Source organism: Ostrea edulis, chromosome 4 (genome assembly GCF_947568905.1).
Source record: "Ostrea edulis chromosome 4, xbOstEdul1.1, whole genome shotgun sequence".
NCBI lineage: Eukaryota > Metazoa > Mollusca > Bivalvia > Ostreida > Ostreidae > Ostrea > Ostrea edulis.
In genome coordinates, this window is record NC_079167.1 from 39,311,788 (window position 1) to 39,334,796 (window position 23,009).

The window sequence follows — 23,009 nt, forward strand, 5'->3', positions numbered from 1 at the left end:
TGTATTGTTTATTGGCTTTAAGCCTTACGGCTCATCAGCATAATACATATTCAATTACAAAGTATAAACAAAAAAGATGTATACAGTATGAAAAGTGGAGTGAATATTAGAGGATGGACATACATGAAGAGAGTTATAAGACAAGTTTACATAAAAAAGAAACCAACAAAAACCAGCATATACATTAGACGATAGTTTGGCTAGATCGTAAGAGTAAAGCACCTTTTAAAAATTTACCCAGATTACAGATTTGTTTTCTATTATGAATTGACATCAATTGTACCAGTTTAAACATAGAAGCATGCGACCAATAATTTTTTTTATATATGCAGATCTGAGGTTTTTGTACAAAGGACATATTAAAATAAAATGATATTCGTCCTCAACTTCGTTCAAATTACAAAATTCACACAATCGATCTTGTCTTGCTGTGCCATTATATCTACCTTGTTGTCTTATTCAGACAGAGTAAACAAGTATTTATACTAAATATTGATTAGAAACATTGAGTAAACATCTTGTCATGAAAGGTCCCTTCCACCGGCCGTAGAAATGCAAAGTGTGTAATTATGCTTGCCATAAATAAGCATGGCGTGACCGCAAGGCCCAGATAGATTAGAGATCACAATCGGTTTAATCTTAATACCTACATCATTGTGGGGGTATTTAAATTATGTAGTCACTACATCGGCGATTCAACAGTATTCCTTATAAGGTAATGGGGGATTTCCTTATATGGCAAAGGACCGAGGACGTAGAGCATGATTTCGTGGAATAGGGCGTTACAGTTCGAATATAAGGTCAGTTTTACTACGAGATCGCTCACTTAGATCCGAGAAACGGAACAGTGACGATTGCTTGTCTAACCTTTCTACAATCAAATACAACAATTCATAATGGGTGACGAAGACGTTGCAGCTTTAGTTATTGACAATGGATCCGGAATGTGTAAGGCCGGATTCGCCGGAGACGATGCCCCCAGGGCCGTGTTCCCCTCCATTGTTGGACGACCCAGACATCAGGTATTTATTGAAATTATAATGTTAGAAATTTTTCTTTTCAACTAAAGTTCCATAGGCTTATATAGTATATTGTATATATTTGTGTATAGTAAACGATATTCCCCGGCGTCATGTTTGAATTTGCAACTTATAAGAAAAAAAGAAAAACCCTCTTTTTTCCATTCCGTAGTGAATTCATTGTACAAGTTTTAGAGAGGAAAAACGACATGATAAAGCATGAAAACATCATCTAGAGTTACTATCTTTTTTTCTGGAAAATGAGAGGAGAATAATATTTGTGTTCAAATAAGACAAACTGATTTGTACCTGGTACATGCATGTGGACCCGGAAGTGGGCGTTGACGCATTGATCGCCATGTACAGTATTATCGCTCCTTTTATCATTATAGAAAATAGATAGCTGATCTCAAGCAATTGGATATATGTCCATTTCTACTGCTGTCCTTTAGACCGATTTCCCCCGCAAGGTCGTTTTGATGTTAATTTCAAGATTAATTCAGATTATCATTCCCCTATCTTAACTGATCCTATTAAACTATTAAAACCGATTTAAATTAGTTACATGTAATAATCGTAAACAAATTGTAGTTTCGCTTCCTACTCGTGTACAAACTATATTTTAAAGAATCAATTATTTTCAATACGAAAACAAAGATCTGCTAGGCGTTAACAAACGAAAAGTTTTAAAATACCACTTATCCAAGATAATACGCGCCAATTATCAGTTTTAATATGGCTAATTGTGACTTAATTTTCAGGGTGTAATGGTTGGTATGGGTCAGAAAGACAGTTATGTAGGAGACGAGGCCCAGAGCAAGAGAGGAATCCTCACTCTCAAGTACCCCATTGAACACGGTATCGTCACCAACTGGGACGACATGGAGAAGATCTGGCATCACACCTTCTACAATGAACTCCGTGTGGCCCCAGAGGAACACCCCGTCCTCCTGACCGAGGCCCCACTTAACCCTAAAGCCAACAGAGAAAAGATGACACAGATCATGTTTGAAACCTTCAACTCCCCCGCCATGTACGTCGCTATCCAGGCCGTACTTTCCCTGTACGCTTCCGGTCGTACAACTGGAATTGTACTGGATTCCGGAGACGGAGTATCTCACACAGTACCCATCTACGAAGGTTATGCCCTTCCCCACGCCATCATGCGATTGGATCTCGCTGGACGTGATCTGACCGATTACCTCATGAAAATCCTAACAGAACGTGGTTACTCCTTCACAACCACAGCTGAAAGAGAAATCGTCAGAGACATTAAAGAGAAATTGTGCTATGTTGCTCTGGACTTCGAACAGGAGATGGGCACTGCTGCATCCTCATCGTCCCTGGAGAAGAGTTACGAACTTCCTGACGGTCAGGTTATCACCATTGGAAACGAGCGATTCAGGTGTCCAGAGGCTCTGTTTCAACCATCGTTCCTTGGAATGGAATCTTCCGGTATCCATGAAACCACATACAACAGTATCATGAAGTGTGATGTCGATATCCGTAAAGACTTGTACGCAAACACAGTATTATCTGGTGGTACTACAATGTACCCTGGTATTGCTGACCGTATGCAGAAAGAAATCACAGCTTTAGCTCCTAGCACAATGAAGATCAAGGTTATCGCCCCACCAGAGAGGAAATACTCCGTCTGGATCGGTGGTTCCATCCTTGCTTCTCTCTCCACCTTCCAACAGATGTGGATCAGCAAACAGGAATACGATGAATCGGGTCCATCCATTGTCCACAGAAAGTGCTTCTAAATTTACTATTAGAATCTGAACAAATCTTCAAAGTGCAATAAATAAAACTGTGTGCAGGTTATGTGTGAAATATTGAATGTTAAAGGTTGTGTATAAGTAATTTTCTACGTAATAAATAAATGTTGACCAATTGATTTCATTTCCTCTTATCTTAATTGTACTAACCATATATAATGAGGGTATTGAGATTGATCACTTCATTAGTGGTTTATCGGTAAGGACGATTTTCTTATTACAGGATGACTATCCTTGCATACGAATTAAAGGATATGCACATCAGATACTGAGTTATAGACATGTAGTCAAACAATCCCCTCTACCTACCCTAAAACAAAATACAGCCATTCATATTCATTTTAGAGAGAAAAAAAGCCACCCCGTCGATTTAGATCCTTTTTAAAATCTTGTATACTACATCTGTATATACAGCTTCCATAACAAAGTTGACATATTCAATACATTCATGCAAGGAAAATGGGGTGTATTTTATAACATTATATACATGTATAGAATGTTTTATTTCAATTAACCCCCAAGCCTTCATCGAAACATATTCGCACAACGTTTCAAGGTACTTGTAAAATTTCATTATACATATCGGCCCACAGGCACTTGTGTATCGGCCCTTGCATGACCTAATGATAAATTAATAGCGTTATTTGCGGCAAAATAGGAAAAAGAAACTTCTATTAATAAAAACCCATGAAATGTTAATGCATAATTTTTCTACTATTTGATTTAGAGTAGTTCTACTTTGACTAGTTTGACCTGGGTCATGCGGCTCATGACACTGAAATACTGTTAGATAAGATAACCTCTCGTCACGTGCCCGGTGTCGCAATCAGAAACAGCCACTTGACCTTTGAAAGCCAAGCCAAATTTTCTCCACATTTCCTGAGAATAATATCTTTATTTTGATAAACACGATCACCGATTCGATGTCTTAAAATCATCTCCATCGGAAGGAATAAAGACTGGATTTTTTTATGATGCCAACTTCACGTGATCGCCTTGTGATTGTCGTAATGTCATAAGACTGGGCAGGTGTATGTTATAAAACGATAATAGTCACATTTTTACGATAACATTTCATCGAGGTGCATACATTAGGCATTGTAAGCATTACTGAGGCTTTATAGAGATATTTATTATATATTTTAGTAGAAGATGACAATTATAAATAAAATGGGTCGCCATTTTGAGTGTCTCTAAATGTCGTGGCCTCTTGGCAAAATATTAAACACACACAGGTACACACTCTCTCTCTCTTTCGATCGAGGTGTATTACTTATGAAATACGTGTATTTATATTGTCAACGTTTTTGCCTTTGGTATCTTTATCAAGTTATCTTGATAGCCAGATCTTTATGAATGTGCCTCACTTGTGAATGATGCGCGTATGAATCTTGATAAATATAGTACGTACGCCTGTTTTAACGCATTGGAGATTGTAAAAATTAAATTTCAATGTTTGAAAAAAAAACCACATGATGGTATAAACCGCAACGCTTTTATGAAGCATGTTAACTTGCTTTATGACAAGTATGTCGGCGTGACGCGTTTCAGTTCACAATCTCATGTATTTCAAAATTGAAATTTATTTCTATAAAGTATTTCAGTTTTTGAAAGGATATCATATTCACTGTACATCTTGAAAATGGCAAATTGATTGGAACGCTTTATGAAATATAAGCCGGTGTGAAGAACCTCGGGGGTACATATCATCTCCTATGCATTTTTAAAAAACTGAAAGACTTTTCCTATATTTACATTTAGTAGCACGTGAACAATAACTTCGCATTGCCATACTCGATGAATTCCATTGAAGGAAGCATCCATGGCTATTTAATGACCGACTCGTTTGTTTATAACGTCTGGGGAATGGTCTTCAAAAAAAAAAAAAAAAAAAAAAAAAATAAACCACGTGTAAATCTAATGAAATTGTTGATGTTTTGACATTTATTGTTCTGTTAACAGGCAGCGATGTGCAGACATTGTTTTATGACGCATGTTATCATATGTTAGTGCTTGCCTTGTTACACTAAACAAAAATGCGTGCATAAGATAAATATTCATGAACTCAATAAATATATCACCAGTCGCATATATATATATATATATATATATATGAGAGAGAGAGAGAGAGAGAGAGAGAGAGAGAGAGAGAGAGAGAGTTTTATGTTGATGGCACAGTGAAGGCATCTTTCGTATCAAACAGATTTTGTGATTGATTATTACACATTATCTGGTAATAAGTTCCACCTTTGTGCCAAGTGTTAGCTTATATTGTCCCTTAATTACTACCTTGTTGCCTATACATGCAAAGTAGGAGGGATGCACGTACATGTTACATATAGCAAGACGCGGTAATTCTTCTTTAGATTGATTTTTATACGTTCTCTGAATTTGGGGGGGGGGGATAATAAAGAGAAAAAAAAAACAACAACCAAAAACCAACAATCTCAGATTTGTGGAAACAATGAATAACTTTTAAATTAAACAAGAAATAACAAAACAACAATTCCGTAATCTAGAATTCACTATACAAGATTACACTGAAAAAATATTACCAATAAACATGTTTAAATTCCTCATTTTGGGGGGAAAGCGACTGATTTTGCACACGAAAAAAAATCTCAGATTTCTTGAAACAATGAATAACTTTTATATTAAACTATAAATGACAAAACAAACAATTCCATATTTTATAATTTATTATATGTACAAGATTACACCGAAAAAATCTAACCAATGAATATGTTAAGAATTCCTCATGTTGGGGGAAAACAACTGATTTTCAAACAAAAAAATCACAGATTTCTGGAAACATTGGTTTCTTTGATATACCTGTAATACCTTACATAAGAAAAATAACGATGCAATGATTTGCACAACATTGGTTGCAAATATCAAAAGTATCCGATGATGCAAGAGTAACTTCTTTAATGCTTATGCAAGGTGAAGATAACGAACAGTGATCAATCTCATAACTCCTATAAGCAATACAAAATAGATAGTTGGGCAAACACGGACCCCTGGACACACCAGAGGTGGGATCAGGTGCCTAGGAGGAGTAAGCATCCCCTGTTGACCGGTCACATCCGCCGTGAGTCCTATATCCTGATCAGGTAAACGGAGTTATCCGCAGTCAAAATCAGTGTGTCAAGAACTGCTTAGCAATCGGTATGAAACACGTCAGACAGTATTTGACCCAATGCTAGGTTGTATTGACGAAATAGATCGTTATAACGACCATAGAATTTGCGAAATGCTGACTTCAATCGAGACTGTTGAAACCCCTGTACCATCAACTTGTTTATCAGTAGCTTACCTCGATATGAAATTGAAACTGAATGGAACAGGAAACCCTTTGCCAAAATTGTAAATTTCATTATTCCAGGTTAGGGTTTGTGGTGCCAGGATGGGACCAAAATGGTCACAATGATTAAATGTCTTTATCATTTGAAGGACTCCTTTAATGTTTCTGATACTATATAAAAGCTAAATGCATATATAGGAAAACAGAAAGGAATATACCGAAATTTTTAATTCTAGAATTTTTGACTCAAGGACAGGACCTAAATAGTCATGAAGTGTTACATAACATACTAGTGTACATGTGTATCATAATTTGCATCATCGGATACCATCGTTATTTCCAACCAATGAAAATTGTCCTTACTTTAATAGAAGAAACATTTTGCTTATTTGTAGTCAGTTTTCAATGTTGAAATATGACCCCACCACTTGTCCGAGATGTGGACTGTACAGAAAACATTTTGTACATTGAGGGTCATTTTTCAATGTTGAAATTTGACCCCACCAGAAATGAGCTCTTGAAAATAACATGTCTAAGGGTAATTTTAAACAAGGGTCACAATTTCACGCTGGGGAGGGTAGTTAATTAACGGTCTGGATCAATTTTCAACGTTGACAATTGATCAAACATTCGTTGAAAAATGACCCCTGGGGTCACTATTTAATGTTACACTGGCGTGATGTGTTAAAGTTCATATCCTCGTGTATAAAACACTGTGTTTAATACGGTCCTCAAAATCTTGCCTCAATATTCCCAAAATTACTTTGCAAAAAACTTGAATTATTTCACACTGTTGCTTTGTTATTACTTCTAATTCACTTTCTGGTACCATTCTAATATGAGTGTTAACGTATGTTAAAACGTCCACAAACGGAAGGAAGTAAGACGGCAAGCGACCTTCCTTGGCAAAAGTAAGCAGTTTTTCGTAAATTTTTATGGTTAGTTCCAAAAGACTGTAGGAAGGAATGTCACCGCTTTCGTTTTTCTCTTCGTGTAATACATGGAATAAACACGTCTTTAACATATAGCTCGAAATATTCTCCGAAGCATACATGACGTCACCGCCTTCCCATTCAAATTCATCCGACGAATCATCATCCATTTCACAAGATGACATGCTCTCTTCATTTATGTCGTTCCCGTCGACAGATATTTGTGTGCCTGATGACTGTTCATCTGTATTTATATCGTTCCCGTCGACAGATATTTGTATGTCTGATGACTGTTCATCTGTATTTTTCTCTTCTGAGTTTGTACCATCCATACCATCGGGGTTCTCTTCAAGCGCCATGGGGTTGAAATAAATCAATTTGTTTCTGTTATTTTCAAATACTGATGTTTTAAATTTCATTCCCATGTTTTCGTCAATGAATGTCTTATTCTTTGACTCCGTTTTAGCTTTGTCTTTTGGGGTGAATATCTTTCGAACATTGTTTGTTTCATCAATTTCCACGAGCCAGGGTACAATACGGTTGCGTCCAGAATTTTGTGCTTTATTTTCAGTACCTTCAGTTTTGTCTTCTGAAACTTCAGAGGCTAGAGAATTACTAGATAGCTGTGTGTAGTATAGTTTGTCTCCCCCTTCATTTTGGGTCATGTGAGCAGCCTCTAGTATACCGTCAGATTTTCCATGTTCTTTAAATTCTGTGTCATTACCTTCATCAAACTGAACTTTGGGGGGGAAATTGTCACTCTTTAAAATTTTTGCTACTGCGTAACTTTCAGTACAAATGTGAGGAAGGCTTTGTAAGTACAATCTATCCATTAGAGAGCTAGAAATTCTCACTAACTGCTTACTGTCGCTTTCATTCCATTTACGGCATTCAGGTGAATGGAATATTAGCAAATATTTTGCATCAACAGACCACGTGGACTGCTTGTTACTCAATTCCCTAGGCCTCCAATCCTTTACCATAGCACCTGGAACAATATCAACACCGACTACCATGTGCTTCATTATGCGTCCAAACCAATGGATATCAAGCTTTATAACTGGCTTGTCCGACGGGTACCCAAGTAGACCGTCAAAATACAAATGTTCTGAGGTCCAAATCTCTGGAGTGTTCAGAGCACAAGTTACTAGATCTTGAAAAGTATCTCGAACAAGATCTGCGGAGAGGATCTTGCCTTCGAGGAATGGCTCAAACTTCTCTATACTTTCACACGACTCAATTTTCAATCGAACAAACCCACTATTCAAAATGTCGTCATCTTGACACGGTACACAACATTTTGAAAAATTATCCAAGCAAAACAAAAAATCAAATTCGTCTGGATCCCCTATTTTTGTGCCTTCTGACGAACTTCCTGTTGGGTAAACAGTGCAGGAAAATAGTGGATTCAATTTTCCTACTACATTGGCTATTTTCTGCATGAGGATTACTATTTCTGATGTTATTTGTCTTGATTCAGGTCTTAATGTTGTCATTCCTAACCTTGGAGAATTCACAAGTGATGACAGAAGATAAGTGGGATCATCTTTGATTCCTAAACATTTAGCCAACACTTTCGTCATGTTGTCCGTGTCTGCTTGATTAATGACAAATCTACAATACTTTGTGTCATACTCAGCTCGAGTATCCTTTGCATATGATTGACCAAGCAGGTCGTAAACATTACTATTTCCAACGTGCACTGCTAGGTCCAAAGGCGAATATCCATTGCTATCCACTATATTCACATCCGCGCCATGTTGAATTAACTCGTTGATTACGGTGGGGTCTCCATACCATGCCCCGTAGTGAAGAACCGAGGAACCATGCTTGTCTACTTCATTGCAGTTAACCCCAGCTTCTAGAAATTTTTCAACTAATGGAGGGTATAGAGAAAACTTTTGTGATATAACAATAGTTGATTGTGGAAGATCTTCGGGGGTGTAAAGTGCAACATTGGTGATAGGAGTTCTTCCAAAGTTATCTTTCATGCAAAAATCGGCGCCAAATTGCTTCAGCAAATCAAAGCAATCGTTATTGAAGACACGGAATACACATGTTTGACCGAAAATGTCCTTTTGATTTGGGTTTGCCCCAGCTTTTAGCAGAATCTCTACAATTTCTGTTCGTCTTCTCAAGATTGCTTCCATGAGAGGCGTGGTTCCTATCAAAGAGGAAGTGTTGACATCAGCACCGCAGCTGATCATCAATTTTACTGTTTCAGCAAAACAATCGGAATTCCCAATATATGTGTAGAACGCCGAGTATCCACTGCGTTCTTTTTTATTTAAAAGTGCACCACAATTACATTTCAGGATTTCCCCACGAAGAAAACTGTGAATAAACTCTTCCTTTTCTTGGAGCAATTTCTGATAATCCTCTTTCTCTTTAATGTTGTCACTGAAGTCGGACATAAACAAATGAAAAAATGAGTACCCATCCACATTATGCGTTTCCATGACGCAACGTTTGGTGCGGGTCAAAAGGTACTGAATGATTTCTGGTATAAATTCCAGATAGTTCTGTATCACGGTATGTAGGGGAGTTTCTCCATGTTTGTTCTGTATGTTTAAATCTGCTCCGCTGTCTAAAAGGCACTGAATTCCTTGCTTCACTTTGTTCAGTTCAGAGAAAGTATTGGAATTCAAGAGACAGTGCAATGCTGTCCTGCCCTGCTTGTCCTGACGGTTAACTGTAGAGGAGTATCCATCGAGCAAAAGTTGTTCAAGTTTATCAAGGTCATTTTCTTCTGCTGCAGTGTGAAGAGGAAGTAGCTGTGCTGAACACAACGTCGCCATGTTTTGCAATTCTTACTTGTGCTTATTTATAGATTTAAATACGTATATCGACAGAGACACATAACAGAGAATATGTGTGTGTCTGATATTGAGAAGCGGTCGTACTTTTTTGAAAGTTTTGAAACATGACATAATTACTAATTAGTGACTTGGTTGGAAGCATCCATTTTGTATAAATTAAATATTCCCTAGGGAAAGACCCGAGAGTACAAGCCGGCCGGAGTGTGTGTGTGTGTGTGTGTGTGGGGGGGGGGGGGGGGGGGGGGGGGGGGGGGGGCAGAGATGACAAAAATGTGCTTTATTTGCAAACAAACGATTCCAAAGTAAAACTTTGCTGTGAGTTAATGCCTCATATTATCCTCTAATAAAACATTATAAAAAGACTGGGTAGACGTTCTGATTTTTGAAATGTTTATTTAAAAAAAATTAAAAGTTATTTGTTAATATTTATTAAATCTAAGAGTAAGGTCTTCAAAGATCATCAGTTGAAAAAAAGATCTAGTAGACAAACCTATTTCAGAAAAGCATTGAAAATGAAGTAGCAGATTTTAAAAATATTTGACAATTTTAACTAAACAAGAGAAAAAAATATCGACCGCGATCAAAATTGATAGAAAACTTAAAAAGATATTATTTTATGCACTTGTGATCAAGAAATTAGTTTGCTCTATAAATCCTAACGCAGTTTTTAACAAGGGAATGTAGTTTTCTTATTAAAATGTTATCGGTTACCATATTTGTGTAATAATCGGAATGAGCTCGTTGCGTCGCTTAGCCCGCCAATACCGTCAATATAATATATAGGTCTGTACTTTAGTCAGATTGGTCATGTACTCGAAGTTTTGGCAATGTTTGGGGCTGGGGATTGGAAGTGATTAATCTGATAACCTATGTACATGTACCGTTGTAATAAATTTTATGATTTAATGCACTTCGAATGCATTATTTTTGTGCATATGATAAAGTCTACCCTAAGCAATAAATTAAAGCTCGCATAATTTTTTTTCCATTCAGGTAGGCGCATTTATCCTAAGTATCAATCTTCATATATTTATTATTTCCTAATTGACTTCCCCAATAATATTGATAATAAAAATACAATGTATGAATAAATCAGTATTGTACTGGACAAATCAGTAAAATTCTATTCGATCAATATCCACAGGAATCTGGGTCAATGGTTCGAATTTTACCCTTTCTTATTTCTCCACTTGGAACTAGGAAGGACCTTTCTAAATTTTGAATGAGAAATGCAGAGCCCCGTCCCAGTTTATGTTTTTTAAAAATGGTTCTAGATATTTACAAACAATAGATTAGACTCTCATTATAATTGACATTATGGCTGTGTCGTATATCTATATATGAAGTCAATCCCTTTATGCAATTCTATGCATTTCAATAAGTGGACGAGAGATAAACCAGTATAGTGAATCCATTTCATTCAATATTTCGATATTAAAGTAAATCATACTGGCTCAACTTCAAGGTCATTCTTTTAAACATTAAAAAAATCCAATATCTAAATTATATTCATACAATTATTGCAAGTACATTTCATTGTTCGATTATTTAGAGTGCATATCGTGGCATAAAAACAGAGGAACTAAAAGAAAGAAATGTTCAATGTAAAACTTGTACGATACCAATTTTGATGCACCAGATGCGCATTTCGACAAATAATGTCTCTTCAGTGATGCTCAACCGAAATAAAACTTTTAAAAAATCGGAATCGCCGTTCAAAGCATTCTTGATACTGTTGAGTGAATTAAAACAAAGCAATAACAAACAAGTCTCTACGAGTCGTAGTAACAGTACCGTAGTTGCAAGAGGGTTATTTTTCTTCGAAAGAAAACGATAATTTTGACAAATCTAAGTAATGCATTTCGGAGACCTTCTACCAATACTTATTGACAATGGGTCCGGAATGTGCAAGGCTGGATTCGCTGGAGATCATGCGCCAAGGGCTGTGTTTCCACCCATTGTTGGACGACCCAGACATCAAGTAAATATAAATCAGCAGTATGGCTATTATGAATTCACTAAACCCTATACGTCTATTCACTTTATCATAATCATCAACGTACATAGATATTATTATGCTTATTTACCAATCAAGGGCCCTCGGGGGATGTACAGGTTAACAAGCAGTTAATTATAACAATGACAATAAATAACAATCATTCATAAGTACTGTCTGAGTTCACACTTCTCAGACAGTTCACACTTCTGCACATAGAATCTATAGCATATTCACGGGCAAATTCCAGGTTAGTAATTGCACAGCCCTAACTTCAGTTATTTCAATGAAGTCAATAAAATGCACTCGATTGACCAAACCATACCGCATAATTCATGGCTTGGTCAATCGACTGAAATTTACTTACTTTATTGATAAATGTTTGAACGTGCACTATCACAGGCTCTATATATAACTTTTCAGGGTGTCAAAATGGTGGGCATGGAACAAATGGACTGCTGTGTTGGAGATGAAGCCAGGGTTAAAAAAGAAATCCTCACTCTTAACCACCCCATTGAACACGGTATCGTCACCAACTGGGACGACATGGAGAAGATCTGGCATCACATCTTCAATAATGAACTCCGTGTGATCCCAGAGGAACACCCCGTCCTCTTGACTGAGGCCCCACACAACCCCAAGTCCAACAGGGAAAAGATGACACAGATCATGTTTGAAACCTTTAACTCTCCCGCCCTGTATGTCGCTATCCAGGCCGTACTATCCCTGTACGGTACCGGTCGCACGAATGGTATTGTGATTGACTCTGGACATGATGCATCTCACTCAGTACCCATTTACGAAGGTCATGCCCTTCCTCATGCAGTGATGAAACTGAATCTTGCTGGACGTGACCTAACCAGTTACCTAATGAAAATCCTCACCGAACGTGGTTACACCTTTACAACTGCAGCTGAAAGAGAAATCGTAAGAGACATTAAAGAGAAATTGTGCTATGTTGCTTTGGACTTCGAGCAGGAGATGGCAACTGCTGCATCCTCATCGTCCTTGGAGAAGAGTTATGAACTTCCTGACGGTCAGGTTATCACCATCGGAAACGAGCTATTCAGGTGCCCAGAGGCTCTGTTTCAACCATCCTTCCTTGGAATGGAATCTGCTGGTATCCATGAAACCACATTCAACAGTATCATGAAGTGTGATGTTGATATGAATATAAAAGACTTGTACGCAACCATAGTATTATCTGGTGGTTCGACTATGTACCCTGGTATTGCTGACCGTATGCAGAAAGAAATCACAGCTTTAGCTCCCAGCACAATGGAAGTCGAGATCAGTGGCGCAGAAGATAGGAAATACTCCGTCTGGATCGGTGGTGTCACCTTTGCTTCTCACTCCACCTTCGAGCAGATGTGCATCAGCAAAGAGGAATATGAGGAATATGGTCCATCCATTGTATACAAAAAATGTTTTTAAGGGAGTTAGCTACTGAGCTTTTGAGCACAACTACGCAGGATGCCATAACTAAATATTTATTGGATCAATACTGATCCCATTGGTGCAAACACATTACGCATCTATTACTGAACCCTATCAAGTTGACATTTTTGTGTTAATTAAGATTTTGAAAGGGTTTGGCATATTTATTTGGCCGAAGGATTGATTAATCAAGAATTTCTAAATTTGCATATTTAAGTCTCCCAAATGAAGTTTGGAGACTTATTGTTTTTGCTCGGTTCTTCTTCTGCTTCTTTCTCGCACTTAAAACTGTCCGACACCGTTCTCCGTAACCAGTCTATAAAAGTTATAGACATTCAAAGATATGATAGATCAATGTATCTAGATGTGCAGAAATGTTTCTGTTTTCAGATTGAAGGGGGTTAGGGTATATTTTTGTGGGATGAAATGTGAGTTGGGTTTAACATAGAACTCTATGGGAAAAAATTAATTCCAAAATTCAACAGATATAACTTGACAAATATGATAGATAGAGTCCTGGGGTCTTCGGATATAAATAGAGAATGACAGGGCCTACAAATTAGAATCAAGGTCAAGTGACTGCAGTGACCTTGACCTCTGGCCATGAACATAAACACTAGTATAACTTTAAAACCGGGACTAATAGCAACATGGGATCTTCAGAAATGGTAGGAGGATAGCAGGACCTACAAACTAGTATCAAGGTCAAATAAGTCCAGTGACCTTAGATAATAAACTTGGTATTACTTAAGAACTAGGTCTGATAAAAAAAATGGGGTCTTCAGAGAGGATGATAGGATCTACAAATTGGTATCAAGGTCGACAGACTCCAGTGACTTTTATCTATGACCTTGAGCATATAAATGCATATAACTTTAGAACTGGAATTGATAGAGACAAGAGACCTTCAGAAATGAAAGGAGGATGATAAGATCACATACTAGAATGAAGTTCAAGTGAGTCCAGTGACCTGACCTCTTACCTTTGAACATAAAATATGTTTTACTTAAGAACCAGGTCTTATAGTGATACAGGTCTTCAGAAATGATAAAAGGATGATGAGATCTACAAATCAGTATCAAGGTCAAGTGACTCCAACGACCTGACCTCTGACCTTGAACATATAAATTCATATAATTTTAGAACTGGAATTGATAGACATTGGATCATCAGAAATAATAAAAGGATGATGGGATCTACAAATTGTTATCAAGGTCAAGTAACTCCAGTGACCTTGACCTCTGACCTTAAACATGCGTCTGGTATAACTTTCGATCTCGGACTGATAGAGACTTGGAATCTTCATAATTGATAAAAGGGTGTAGTGACCTACTAACTAGTGTCCCTAGTGACGTTGACCTTGTTTTCAAAAACTTGAATAACTTTAGAACTAGGACTGATAGAGACATGAGATCATCAAAATGATGAGAGAATGTTGGGACCTATGAACTAGAAGCAAGGTCAAGTGACACCAGTTTTAAAGGGGATTTTTTGAAAAATTTTAAAATCAAAGTCGTCGTGATCTAGACTTTTTAAATGAAGTTACAATTGGCTTGGATTTTGTCGAGGGAGGAAATTCGTAGTACTCAGAATATACAGTCAGTGCTTTGTTTAGGAGACTTTATAATCGGTAGATTATAATCACATCTTGTACAGTTTCGATTTCATCCAATATATCTTCTATTTTATACTCCAATACGTGTATTTCAGTTTTATAACTTATGATACAAGTACATGTAGTTGAGACTTAGAACTAGTTCAAATGTTGTAATTTATTAATTTGGTTAATAGACTGTATATTTTTCCACACAGATTTTTAACACTTTTAAATAAATTTACTCCAAATTTGTATAGAAATTCAGTATTTTCGCCAATAATTTAAAAAAATTGCTCTCCAATCCCCACTTGTTTTAGTTTCATTTTAAATTTTAAGACAAGACCTTGAAAATTATGAGAAATTTCAGAAATTAACACTCCTAATATGTCCTTTTAAACTTTCAAATTTGATATCATGAATTTTTTTGTATATCAGGTGCAAAAAGGTCATTATTTATTTCCGTTACTAGTATTAAACTTTTTAATCTGTAGTGTTAGAAGACGTGATTATGTATGTATTTTATGTAATGATTGATTTGTGTTGCTTTTGTTGTGTTGACACCAACCACTAACAGATCAATTCAAGTTTGATTGCATAAATCTTGAGTCGATCTTAAGTGCAAAAAGGTAATGTTTAAAACACTGTAGTTCAATAACAAGCATTGCGACCCTAGTTTTTCTTTTCAATATCCTAATTCTCCTTAAATGTAGAAATAAAACACACACACACACACACACACACACACACACACACACACACACACACACACACACACATTAATTACTACAAATCTAAGGTGCGAACCTCTTTAAGAATAATTTGATTTTACTTGTTACACGCAATTTGATTGGTTCATTTCACTTTATCAACATTCTTTATATCGTATAAATAAAGTTGTCCTTTAGTCCCACTATATGACGTTATAGGAATGACGTCACAATACGTTTGGCCGTTCAGTTTCCATTATGTTGCTACGGCGATATTGGTCCGCGTCATATGAAATTTATATTTTCTTTAGAATTATCCATTAAATAATATCAAATGCGGTTTACTAAATTAAACTATAAGGAATAAAAGTAATTTTTGTTTTGTTTTATACGATATAAAGTAAATTGGGACAGTTTACGCAATTTCATAAACCGTTTTTTTTTTTTCATATTTGACTTTAGATAACAGTATTATAGATTCCATTCCCCAAAATGCATTTTACATATGAAATTTTCTTGTTATTTACTTGTTATGGACTTCATGAATGAATATATACATTGGTTTCTATGTTCAATTGTTATTTTTTCTGAGAACTAAAATATTGGCTGACTTCGGTCTGTAATGCTAAATTGTTCTAAAACAAATTTTGGCCGAACCACACAAACTATGACAGGAAGGAGATTATATATCTGATTCAGAAATCTATAAAAATTAAGACGAGTGCTTTAAATGGTTAGATATCAGTATATCGCATTGATTAGTATTAAATTCATCAGTATTTTGCTAGTTCAATATATATGTTTTCGCATTACAAGATGTTTGCTTTGTATGAAAGGTTAATCAAAGTATGAAAATCTTATCTTTTTTATCTAACAAAGTATTGATGTAAAGAATATATGTCCAGAATGTCTTTAGGCGGTTAGAGGGACTTGATCACCGGCGCCAGATAGCTCAGTTGATGGAGCACCTGACTGGAGATTCAAGGGGCCCACGTTTGAATCTCGGTCTGGTTCTTTACATTTTCTCTCCCAGTCACGTGTACTGTACGTTAGGTGCAGTAGATCAGCCCCTGGAACTGGCAGGTGAAAATGCCTCCCAGGGGATAAAGATCCTGCGTTGATGTCTTCAAATTGTGAAAGCATTAAAGGAGAGAGGAATGCCGTTCAGAAAGATTGGATTGTCGTTGCGGGATTACACAGGGGCTAAGCCCGTTTTAGGCTCGGACTCTATGATACCATATTTAAGGTATTACAGAGTTTGGGCCCAAAACGGGTTTTGCTGTGCCACAGTGTATAAAGCACCTGACTAAAGATTCAAGGAGCTTGTGTTTGAATCCCTGTCTGGTGCAATGCATTTTCTCTCCGTTACATTCGTATGATAGGGGATATAAAACACTGAACAGATGAGGGTGATTTCTGTATACTGTACAACATGGTTACAGGGAACAATGAACAGATGAGGGTGATTTCTGTATACTGTACAACATGGTTACAGGGAACAATGAACAGATGAGGGTGATTTCTGTATACTGTACAACATGGTTACAGGGAACAATGAACAGATGAGGGTGATGTCTGTATACTGTACAACATGGTTACAGGGAACTCCCAGGGCCAGTGATAAAGAGTTTGTTATAACTAACTTCGTTATATTCAATAACATTTTTGTTATTTTCCTCCCATATGGGAATGAATATCACTTCGTAATAAGCATGAATTTGTAATACGTGTGGTCATTATGAGCATGATTTACTGTAATTAGCTTCCTTCCATTGCTTATGTGCTCCTATAATACAAACAACCGTGACATTTATTATTCCTTACGACTTGTCTTTCTTATAAATAACCTTGATGTCATGCTGTGATTAGCTGTCATGTAAATTCACAACATAGCAGTGGTGTAAAAATGGGATATTATTTTAACATTTTTAGAATCAGTCCTGATGCTTTCGGTTTATAGTTTATATGAAATAGAAGGAAAGTGGTAGACCCTACCCATGCAGAGTTATCGTTCTTTACACGTAAATGGACACGTGTTCTGGGTAGAGATTGCAATTCTCAGTCTTGCCTCCATTACATGATTTACATTCGATGATGCCTCCACATTTCAGAGATAATTAATGTTGTTGATAGCCAGGTACTTGATTTTTGGCTAGCAACAAAGATCCAAGATTTATTTGTAAATCGGACATTCTTTGTAGTCCTTATATATTAGACATATTACATGTAATAGGATTGATAAAGGTTCTTTTCAGATTTTCACCCCCTCCCTTTATTTATATTTTTAAAGAATAGAGAAAATGAATAAACATGCACATCTAAAGTTTTCATCTGTATTTTTCAACACTTGAGCATGTGGGGAAAATGATGGGTTGTTCGAATTTTTCTTGTATAGTTACTTAGTCGTTGGAATTAATAATTTGAAACATATAATTGATTATTCATACAGTACTTTAGATTTTTGAAATATTTTGTGCTTAACAAGATTTTTAACCATAACTATCGGAAAAGACTGTAACAAAATTTATTTTCGTATCATGCATAAATCTCAATAAATCAATGATTTTACAAAATCTTATGACTTAGTGAACACGAGGGTGGCCATAAGCCATGGTATGGCTTGCTTTCCAATCTCTGTTGTTACTTGTATTTTGTAATTGCATATTGTCATAAATACATTGAATAAATATTGTTTAAGCTAAATACAGAGAGAATGAAAGAAAGAAATGTAACAATAAACTTTTTATTAGGGTAATCGGGATCGGCGTTCAAAGAATCCTTGAAACTGTTGAGTGAAAACAAAACAATAACAAACAAGTATAGTACGAAACGTAGTAACAGTACCGTTTTTGTAAGAGGTTTTTTTTTTCTTCGAAAGAAAACGAAAATTTTGAAAAATCTAAATGTATGATGAAAGCGTTGAAGCAATAGTCATTGACAATGGGTCTGAGATGTGCAAGGCTGGATTCGCTGGAGATCATGCGCCAAGGGCTGTGTTTCCACCCATTGTTGGACGACCCAGACATCAAGTAAATATGAATCAGCAGTATTGCCATTATGGATTCTTAACAAGCAGTTAATTATAACAATGAAAATAAATAACAATCATTCAGAAGTACTACCGGTAATACTGACAGAGTTCACACTTCTGCACATAGAATCTATAGCATATTCACGGGTAGACTCCAGGTTAGTAATTGCACAGCTCTAAGTTCAGTTATTTCAATGAAGTCAATAAAAAGCACTCAATTGACCAAACCATAAAGCATGGCTTGGTCAATCGAGTAAAATTTACGAACTTATGGCGCTCGTACATGTACTTGTAATATTATAGACTCTATGTATACATGTATGTATATAATGAACAGGATGTCACAATGGTGGGCATGGAACAAAAGGACTGCTATGTTGGAGACGAAGCCTGGAATAAGAAAGAAATCCTCACCTTAAGGGACCCAAATGAACAAAATGGCGTGAACTGGAACGACATGGAGAAAATTTGGCATCACATCTTCTACAATGAACTTCGTGTGGCCCCAGAGAAACACCCCGTCCTCCTCACCGAGGCCCCACTCAACCCTAAAGCCAACAGAGAAAAGATGACACAGATCATGTTTGAAACCTTTAACTCTCCCGCCCTGTATGTCGCTATCCAGGCCGTACTATCCCTGTACGGTACCGGTCGCACGAATGGTATTGTGATTGACTCTGGACATGATGCATCTCACTCAGTACCCATTTACGAAGGTCATGCCCTTCCTCATGCAGTGATGAAACTGAATCTTGCCGGGCGTGATCTAATCAGTTACCTAATGAAAATCCTCACAGAACGTGGTTACTCCTTTACAAACACAGCTGAAAGAGAAATCGTAAGAGACATTAAAGAGAAATTGTGTTATGTTGCTTTGGACTTCGAACAGGAAATGGCAACTGCTGCATCTTCATCGTCCTTGGAGAAGCTTTATGAACTTCCCGACGGTCAGATTATCACCATTGGAAACGAGCGATTCAGGTGCCCAGAGGCCATGTTTCAGCCATCCTTTCTTGGAATGGAATCCTTAGGTATCCACAAAATCACAAATGACAGTATCATGAAATGTGATGTTGATATGAATATAAAAGACTTGTACGCAAACACAGTATTAGCAGGTGGTTCGACTATGTACCCTGGTATTGCTGACCGTATGCAGAAAGAAATCACAGCTTTAGCTCCTAGCACGATGAAAATTAAGATCATTGCCCCACCAGAGAGGAAATACTCCATCTGGATCGGCGGTTCCATCCTTGCTTCTCTCTCCACCTTCCAACAGATGTGGATCAGCAAAGGGGAATATGAGGAATATGGTTCATCCATTGTACACAAAAAATGTTTTTAAGAATTTTTGTTTTCATATTTAAATTTAGATTGATTGATTTTCACTGGAGAATTTTTCACTCATATGGAGACGTCACCATTGACGTGAAGGGCTGCAAAATTTAGACTTTAGACTTTAATATAAAAAGACATTTGGGGTACTCTGTCATAAAAGTACTCCGAATAGAATCTATGATACTGGCATGTTTTTTAGTGTTTCACTTAAGATAGACTTTAGTCACAATCTTCCTCTCAAGTTCAGTTTGCATTTCAGTGAAATTGGTCTGTCCATGTGTCAGTCCATGTTAATATTTTCCGGACCTTTTTCTTGAATGGATGCATGTACAGCATTGAAATTTGATCACAATTTCTTTTATAAAGAAACGTAATTAGTGCACCGTAACCTACGTTAAGGCTATAAGTATATCAAACAGTTTTCCAAACTTTTGTCGTTACAAATACAGATATTTCCCTGCAATTTAGTCTCAAGCTTCCTCTCGGAGAAATACAAGTTCAGTCTGAATTTCAGCTGGATTAGTGCACCATGATCTTCATAGAATCGGTGTATTTCATTGTCGGGGAAAGATGTACATCTTATTTTTGTTTTATTGGTGCCAGAAATAATTGTCTTGTAAAATAAATGTATATCAAGTAGTGATTTAGCCCGAAAGTAATTAAGACCGAATATATTTCAGTATACAAATATGAAATATCATACGAAAACTAACATACAAAACTCAAAATGCGTAAACATGCTAGTACATCGTTTTAAGAGGTCTATTAAAGAGTTACTCCTCTGTTCACATACATGTATTAAAGACATTGTAAAACAATTGCATTTACTCAGTCTCAGATGACAATCTAGAACATTTATGGGCGAATTTTTTTTACAAACTAAAAATAGATTCTGACTAGAGCGTTTTGGGTTTTTAGCTCACTTAAGCCAAAAGCTCTAGTGAGCTTTTCTGATCAAAATTTGTCCGATATCTGTCGTCGGCGTCGTTATTGTAAACTTTTCACATTTTCATCTTCTTCTCAAGACCCACTGGGTCAATTTCAACCAAACTTGGCACAAAGCATCCTTGGGTAAAGGGCTTTCAATTTTTGTTCAAATGAAAGGCCATGTCCCATCAAAGAGGAGGGGGGAAAAAAATGCAAAATCAGGGTAGGATTATTTAAAAATCTTCTTAAGAACCACTGGGCCAGAGGAGTTGACATTTTCATGAAAACTTCCTGACATTGTGCAGATTCAATTTTGTTCAAATCATGGCCCCGGGGATAGGTTGGGGCTCACAATAGGGGGTCAAAGTTTTACATGGGAATAAATAGAGAAACTCTTTTAAAATCTTCCCAAGAACCAATGGACCAGAAGACCTGAGATTTACATGAAAGCTTCCTGACATAGTTCAGATTCAAGTTTGTTCAAATCATGGCCCCGGGGGTATTTTGGGGCCACAATAGGGGATCAAAGTTTTACATAGAAATATATAGGGGAAATCTTGAAAAATCTTCTTCTCAAGAACCATTGGGCCAAAGAAGTTGAAATTTAGATGACATCTTTCTGACATAGTGCAGACTCAACTTTGTAAACACCATGGCCTCCAGAAAGTGGGGGGGGGGGGGGAATTGGGGCCACAATAGGGACTAAGGTGTTACATGAAAAAAATATGTATTGGAAGTCTTAGATATGGGCCAAGGTGGCTCAGGTGAGCGATGCGGCCCATGGACCTCTTGTTTCAATGTTATCCTGAATTGATTAAGTTTATGTTTGTCAAATTGGTGTTGAAACATCTCTGTGTTATGTGAATACATACATTTCAGTTATGTTGTGATCCTTTGGGCCTAGGTTGGAGCCACAATATGGAGTCAATTTTTTTTAATGGGAATAAAGATTGATGAAACAAATCTTTAATAAATCACAACAGCTGAACAATGGCAGGGCCAAAGTTACTCAGGTGAGCGATGTGGCCTATGGGCCTCTTGGTTTTTTTTTTTTTTTGTTTTTGTTTTTTGTTACCTTGAATTAATCCTTTGGTAAATATCATGTAGATATTATTAGAGATGTACATTAGTCAATTCAAACCAGTAAATCATGTGCACTCAAGCGTGATAATTGTATTTGGTATTGGGAATTATTTCATACTAGTGAAAAATATTTAAAAGCCTTGAAAACAGAATGAATTGTATAGAATGTACTTGAACTTTGTATTCTGGTAGAGTAAGCCAGGCAGTCTGAAAAAAATATAAATGCGTATTTATGAAGTCATGTCAGTTTTAATTTGATCATATACACGATTGAGAGAGAGAGAGAGAGAGAGAGATGATAAACTTGGATGGTGAATACCCGCCAGTACCGTTTCATTTCAAAGTTAATCAAAAAATTAAAAAAAATAAATAAATACATAATTTAGTACTCTGTGGATTGTCCCTTCATGGTATAGCCAGTACGATGAATGAGAAACAAGTTTATCAAAATATAACAAAATCTTCCTGTGAATAGATATAGCCAAACAATGCATCTATATTCGTTTCATTCGGATGTCACCACTCGCTCTGTGAAGCTGCTGCAGGTACAAGTATTATACAAGTATTGTTTATTGTTTGTTTATTAGATTTAAGTCTTACGTCTTATCAGCATAATGCATAATATATTTCAAAGTGTAAACAAAAAACTGTATACAATATGAAAAGTGGAGAGAATATTAGAGGATGAACATGCACGAAGAGTTATAATTTATAAGTAAAGGCTACGTAACATATACATGTACATATTAGATGATAGTTTGTATAGATCGTAAGAGCTGGCACAAACGTCTCTGGTAACAGTAAAGCACTTTTTAAATTTTACCAATATTACAGAGTTATTTTCTATTATGCTTTGACATCAACTGTATAAACATAAAAGCATGGGGCCAATAATACCTTTTAATATCATTACTTAGGTTAAAACCCCAAATTTCACAACCATAATTCAAAACACTTGAAACATAAGTTTAAAAAAAAAGAGAGTTTAATTTCAATATTGAATGACAAATTATTACAAATGCGAAGAATATGGTACAT

At 36.4% G+C, this 23,009-nt stretch overlaps 3 protein-coding genes across 5 annotated transcripts; all 3 read left to right on the forward strand.

Moving 5' to 3' along the window:
- LOC125669556 (actin, cytoplasmic 1) lies at positions 1-2,919 on the forward strand. The gene is made up of 2 exons (XM_048904145.2): positions 1-1,022; positions 1,781-2,919. The coding sequence occupies exons 1-2, from the start codon at positions 897-899 to the stop codon at positions 2,783-2,785; spliced, it is 1,131 nt and encodes a 376-aa protein (XP_048760102.1). The 5' UTR covers positions 1-896; the 3' UTR covers positions 2,786-2,919.
- A 2,253-nt stretch (positions 2,920-5,172) lies between these two features.
- LOC125669554 (actin-like) lies at positions 5,173-15,653 on the forward strand. Of its 2 annotated transcripts, none has more exons than XM_056162597.1 (2): positions 5,173-9,522; positions 12,275-15,653. In XM_056162597.1, the coding sequence occupies exons 1-2, from the start codon at positions 9,484-9,486 to the stop codon at positions 13,283-13,285; spliced, it is 1,050 nt and encodes a 349-aa protein (XP_056018572.1). In that variant the 5' UTR covers positions 5,173-9,483; the 3' UTR covers positions 13,286-15,653. The 2 variants fall into 2 exon arrangements, with proteins under 2 accessions (XP_056018572.1, XP_048760099.1); XM_048904142.2 differs by lacking the exon at positions 5,173-9,522 and adding an exon at positions 11,659-11,836.
- Positions 15,654-18,349: 2,696 nt separating this feature from the next.
- On the forward strand, positions 18,350-22,212 carry LOC125669555 (actin-like). 2 transcript variants are annotated; one of them, XM_048904143.2, is made up of 2 exons: positions 18,350-18,621; positions 18,961-22,212. In XM_048904143.2, exons 1-2 carry the CDS (start codon positions 18,496-18,498, stop codon positions 19,966-19,968), a joined length of 1,134 nt encoding a protein of 377 aa, XP_048760100.2. In that variant the 5' UTR covers positions 18,350-18,495; the 3' UTR covers positions 19,969-22,212. The 2 variants fall into 2 exon arrangements, with proteins under 2 accessions (XP_048760100.2, XP_048760101.2); XM_048904144.2 differs by lacking the exon at positions 18,350-18,621 and adding an exon at positions 18,642-18,781.
- Positions 22,213-23,009: the final 797 nt, after the last annotated feature.